The sequence below is a fragment of the Propithecus coquereli genome, unplaced genomic scaffold (assembly GCF_000956105.1).
Source record: "Propithecus coquereli isolate 6110/MARCELLA unplaced genomic scaffold, Pcoq_1.0 Scaffold22, whole genome shotgun sequence".
Taxonomy (NCBI): Eukaryota; Metazoa; Chordata; class Mammalia; order Primates; family Indriidae; genus Propithecus; species Propithecus coquereli.
Genome location: NW_012147189.1, coordinates 2,025,422 through 2,030,499, shown reverse-complemented (window position 1 = coordinate 2,030,499; position 5,078 = coordinate 2,025,422). Strand labels below are relative to the sequence as shown.

The 5,078-nt window shown below is 40.0% G+C and overlaps 1 protein-coding gene across 1 annotated transcript; it reads left to right on the top strand.

The window, feature by feature from the left end:
* Nucleotides 1–2,495: 2,495 nt before the first annotated feature.
* Nucleotides 2,496–4,778, top strand: CCNH (cyclin H). Its single transcript, XM_012644748.1, has 3 exons — nt 2,496–2,778; nt 4,089–4,211; nt 4,719–4,778. Exons 1-3 carry the CDS (start codon nt 2,662–2,664, stop codon nt 4,776–4,778), a joined length of 300 nt encoding a protein of 99 aa, XP_012500202.1. The 5' UTR covers nt 2,496–2,661.
* The last annotated feature ends 300 nt before the right edge of the window (nt 4,779–5,078 follow it).

Sequence of the window (5,078 nt, the reverse complement as noted above, 5' to 3'; positions counted from 1 at the left end):
TCTTCATTGTATAAAAGATGAAATTTAGGGTAAAATAGGTTGAAGTGACTTTCTCAAGAATGCTCAGTAGTAAGTGGTGAAGCTGGAATTCTGACTGCAGATCCTGAGTTCTGAAACCCTAGATCTGTGTCACAAATTAGATATTTTTATTCTGTTAATTGCTATAAAGCTGTATTGGAAATGATCATGTGGTATTTTATATATAAATGTATTCACTCTTGATTTATTGATATAAAAAAGAAAGTGGCAACAAATCATTCCAAATCATGGTAGTAACAGAACTAAAGGTCAACTCTGTCTTTTGGATTAACAGTGATTTAACAAAATGCAAACTCATGGGAATTACCTTTGTGTGAACATATACCCCTAGCTAACGGAGGAGACACTAACTTTTCAGGCAGAGCCATGGTTAGAGGGGTTGAATTAACTAATCTCTGGGTATTTCACTGGATTCAAACTACATAAAGGTCTTTTTTACATTAGCACCCAGCATCAGCAATCAAAGATCAGAAACTTTATTACTCAGGTCTCTCTTTGGCCCTGTTAAAGAAAAAAATTGCTCACGATACTTGTTAAAAATGGTAAGACAGACTTTATTGAAAGAGGACCATGGAGATAGGTATAGGGACCACGACAAGGGGGTTCTACAGTGGGGAGAAAGATTGGACTCAACTCTGAGTCCAAGAGGGACAAGGGGGGAATTATAACCAAGGAGTAGCCTGGGGGTAGAGGGGACTGCAGATGGAAAATTACAGGAAACCTCAAGGATTAGTGATTTCTGGCTAAGGTGATTTGATAGGAATATTGCTGAAGACAGGCCAGGGTGCTAATATATTGAGGGTGGTCAGATAACAAGGAGGGGGTAATTTCCATTAAACTGACTTGGCAGAATTTTTGCTCAAACTGAATTCTACAGATGGTCCCCAACTTATAATGGTTCAACTTTATGATTGAGCAAAGGGAATACATATTCAGTAGAAACTGTACTTTGAATTTTCATCTTTTGATATTCTCTCCTGATGCTAGGCAGTGGGAGTGAGCTAACTATATATTACCTAATTGTAGGTTAAGGTAAGTATTCTTAGCACATTTAAGGTAGGGTAGGCTAAGCCAGGATATTTGGCAGGTTAAGTGTAGTAAATGTATTTTGACTTATGATATTTTCAACTTACAACAGGTTGTAACTCCATTGTAAACCGATGAGCATCTGTACAAGAACAGAGAGGAAAGCCCAAGTTTGGGCTTAGTCAAGTAGAGAACTTTGAGGACCTTGACTAAAGTTTTGGTCAGCCCTATCCAAGGTTACTGTCATTGAGAGGAGATTGTTTATGTATATATCATAATGATTTTACTACACTCTAAGGACCCTGGGACACGGACTGTGAGATAGTCATTTTTGTGTCCCCATCACCATAGCAGTACCACCTAACAATTAGTAGCAGGCCTTGTGGCAAACTCTACCCTCAACTGTACTCAACAAAATGAAACAAAAAGAAATAAATCTTTATTAAGCTTCTAAAAACATTTTCATAGAAAGCAGAATTAAAATCATCCTGCCACTTCTTTTTATCTCTGTGGGCTTTTCAAGACCTAAACTCTTTGGGTCTCATCATCTTTATCTGATGTTTATTTTTTCATTTTTAGAAAAACTATTTGCTATAGGTAAATCTATCTTTCTGACTGGATGTATGACACACAGGAGAATATGTTATCCCTAAGTGGGACGAACTAGTAAAGGCTTTTGGAATCAATGTAAATTTTGTCCTCAAATGAAATTTTGAAAGTCCTAATAATTAAAAAATTGTAAATTTTGTGTTAATGATAGCTTATTGTAAGGCTCCCTATAGGCATTAATGAAGACGGGAATCTCAAGGAAACCCTAAAACTACAAGATATTTGGTTTCAGAGATGGAAATAGAGGAAGAGGTTTGACTAATTATCAACTGAAGGGTAAGGAAAATAGCACAGGGAAAGAACAGACAAGGTCACAAGGGACAGAACAGTAAGGACCAACACACAACCACTGCTTCTAGTTTTCCAACCATGTTCCAATCTCCGTGATTTTTGGTAGTGCTCCAAGAGCACTCCCTCCTTAAAGGAGCCAGAAATACTTCTGCTTTAAGACCTTAATGCTTCTCTCTGATATCCCTCCAGTTGACTGATGGGCCTACTACTCCCTCAACCCTTTCAAGCCTTTGCACAAATGTCAACTTCTCAGTGAAGCCCTTATTTAAAAACTGACACCCTCCCAAGCGCCTTTTCCACTTCTGATAACCCCACGTAAATTTAGTCAGCCAGCTCTATACTCTCAATTTACGCCCCTTTTGGACAACCTTGCCTAGCTCTTCTTTAAAATATTGCCTGGAAAGGACGGAGCTTTAGCCCAGGCCCACAGAAATGAAAGAGCACTCCGCTGGCTCCGCCCACTTGCGTGGCAGGTGCCAGTCCTAGGAACGCAAGAGATAGTCTCCTCCTAGTGCGCTCCGGAAATGCGACTGCGGACGGGCTCCCCACGTGATCGTGACGTCAGGCATCCGCGCCAGCTGGAGGCCCTACGCTTCCGCGAGCTCCTGGTCGGGGGTCTAGGTGCTTCACGCTGCGGTGTTGTTGGTTTTGGGGTCTTTTTCTGTAGGATCTCGGGGCCTGGTCTTGGACTCCACGATGTACCACAACAGTAGCCAGAAGCGGCACTGGACTTTCTCCAGTGAGGAGCAGCTGGCACGACTGCGGGCCGACGCCAACCGTAAATTCAAATGCAAAGCAGTGGCGAACGGGAAGGTGAGGTAACTGGCGGCTGCCCACTTGCCGCGGTGTCTAAATTCTGAGCTGCTGCGGGAGCTCCTCTGGCTTCCAGCACAATTTCACTCCTCCCGCCTCTGCTTCCGCGGCGCACAGTGCGTTAATCTATTAAAATAGGGGATCACTTTGCCAGGTTCTGTGGGTACAGAGGCAAACTGCGCCATCCCCGTAGTTGAATGGGAGACAGCTGTAACCGGTCTTCAAGGCGAAGAGATTTTGTAGGATGCCAAGGTAGTTCCGGGCAAGAGCCATTCACTTCTCAAGCGCTGATGTCGGGGAAGCTTTTTGCCAGTAGCTGATGGTGAGGAAGAGGCGAAAAGAGCGTTCCAGGCACACAGCCCCATATGCAAAGTGGGAGGTAACAAGTTACAAGGCTGGTACATGGAATGCTCGTAGTCGTGTGTGGCTGGAGTACCTGTGCAGGAATGGCTTGGGGGGATAGGAAGGGAACTTGTAAGCGGAAGGAAGGAGGTAGAAATTTATACTGAAAGGATAGGGAACCTTCGGAAGATTTAAAGTGGTAAATTAGCAGATTTCCGCCCTAGAAAGAGCCCTTTGGCAACATGCTGGTGAATGGGTTGGATGAGGGAGGGAGACGAGATTGTTGGCACAAACCAGTTGAGTGAAGATGGTTTGTACTGTGGCCCTCTAGCCAAGCCCTTTCTGTTACAGCTCCCATCCTGGCTCAAACTTCCTTACAAGGTCCACCACCATTCTCCCACTGGTTTCACTTCAGCAAGTGTTCCATGTCTCCAATTGTTGCTACTGAGCTGCTTTTACTTTTAATTCACATTTCATATCACAGATTTTAGCACCTGTATTAGTTTCCTAGGGCTGCATTAAAACAGAATTACAAACTGTATACCTTAAAATAGCAGAAATTTGTTGAGACATTTGCTGTTTTTTTACCTCAACTTTTGTGACATAATGATTGGCCCAGAAAGGGATGTTGGAAGCTTTCCGACCGTCAGAAATGTCTATCTTCTTTTAAATTTATCAATAATGACATCAAACTTCTGAGCATGTGCATTCACTTTGTCATGATTGTTTCTACCTTAATTAGGCAAATGTCCACCTGACATGCTGAGAAGTTGTGAAATGAGGGTACAGGTTTCATTTGTTAAATGTTTTCCTAAAGCTGTTTGTTATAATGATTAGCAAATCTCTAAAGAGAAAATGAGGCATGCTATATTTCCCTTGGGAAATATAAACTAAATTTAATCTGGACAGAGAAAAATGTATTATGATTGTTTAATTCACTGAAATTGTGTTGTAATTTTGATTTAAAGGTTCTTCCAAATGATCCAGTCTTCCTTGAGCCTCATGAAGAAATGACCCTCTGCAAATACTATGAGAAAAGATTATTGGAATTCTGTTCTGTTTTTAAGCCAGCAATGCCAAGGTCTGTCGTGGTAAGTTATGGTAGTGATGAACTATAATGTCCTTTAGCTGGCTTATGAAATCTGTCTTCTTATAAATTTTTAATTTAATTCACTATTCTACTCTCAAAAATTCACCTTAGTTATTATATTTGTTCAGTTTTTGTCACGTTATGTATTTTTCAATAAAGGCCTTAAATAACAAGTTACTATATCATATCTTAAAAATTATTTCAATTCTCATTTCGCAGTCAAAAGAATTGAGGTCTGCCGGACATGTTGTAACATCCTCATTTAATAGAGAAAGAAAAATTAAATTACTTTTCCCTCCAAGTTCTCAACTAGTGAGCAATAGAACTGGGACTAAAACATAGACAAGTACTTTTTCAACTCTATGACACACAATACATGTTCGAAATAATATATTCATCAGTTGTAATCATATGCCCCAGCTGAAGTTGATGCCACAAGATTTTTTTAAACTTTGATTAGTAGAAGCTGGAGATTATCTTTGGTTAAAAAGATTGACGGTTTTTTTAGATGTATGGTTCTGAGAACCTGTTTGTTTTTGCTGGGGTGGGCAATGGTGAGGAGAAATAGGTAGCTGAGATTAAAAAATTGAAAGATAAAACTAGAGTGGGAGGGTGTGTAAAATATTTTTACCTTATTATCTCACAGGTTTATTGTCAAGATCAAGTAAAAGTCTGTCTTAAGTGCAAGTCTATGTTTTAAAGTTATACAGAGTGACTAGCTTATGACCCAATGGAGAATAACCCTGTAGGATATCTCCATTTTTATAGTTGAAAAAAATTGAAGTATATTGACAATATTGTCTATAGGTATTTGTTTACTTTTTTTTAGTTTACTAGACTTCTATCTGAAAGATCAAAGATTCATAAA

Coding starts and splice junctions, on each gene's coding strand:
- CCNH (XM_012644748.1), top strand. CDS start 2,662: ATGTACCACAACAGTAGCCAGAAGCGGCACTGGACTTTCTCCAGTGAG. Junction 2,779..4,088: donor AAGCAGTGGCGAACGGGAAG/GTGAGGTAACTG, acceptor TTTGATTTAAAG/GTTCTTCCAAATGATCCAGT. Junction 4,212..4,718: donor CAATGCCAAGGTCTGTCGTG/GTAAGTTATGGT, acceptor CGGTTTTTTTAG/ATGTATGGTTCTGAGAACCT.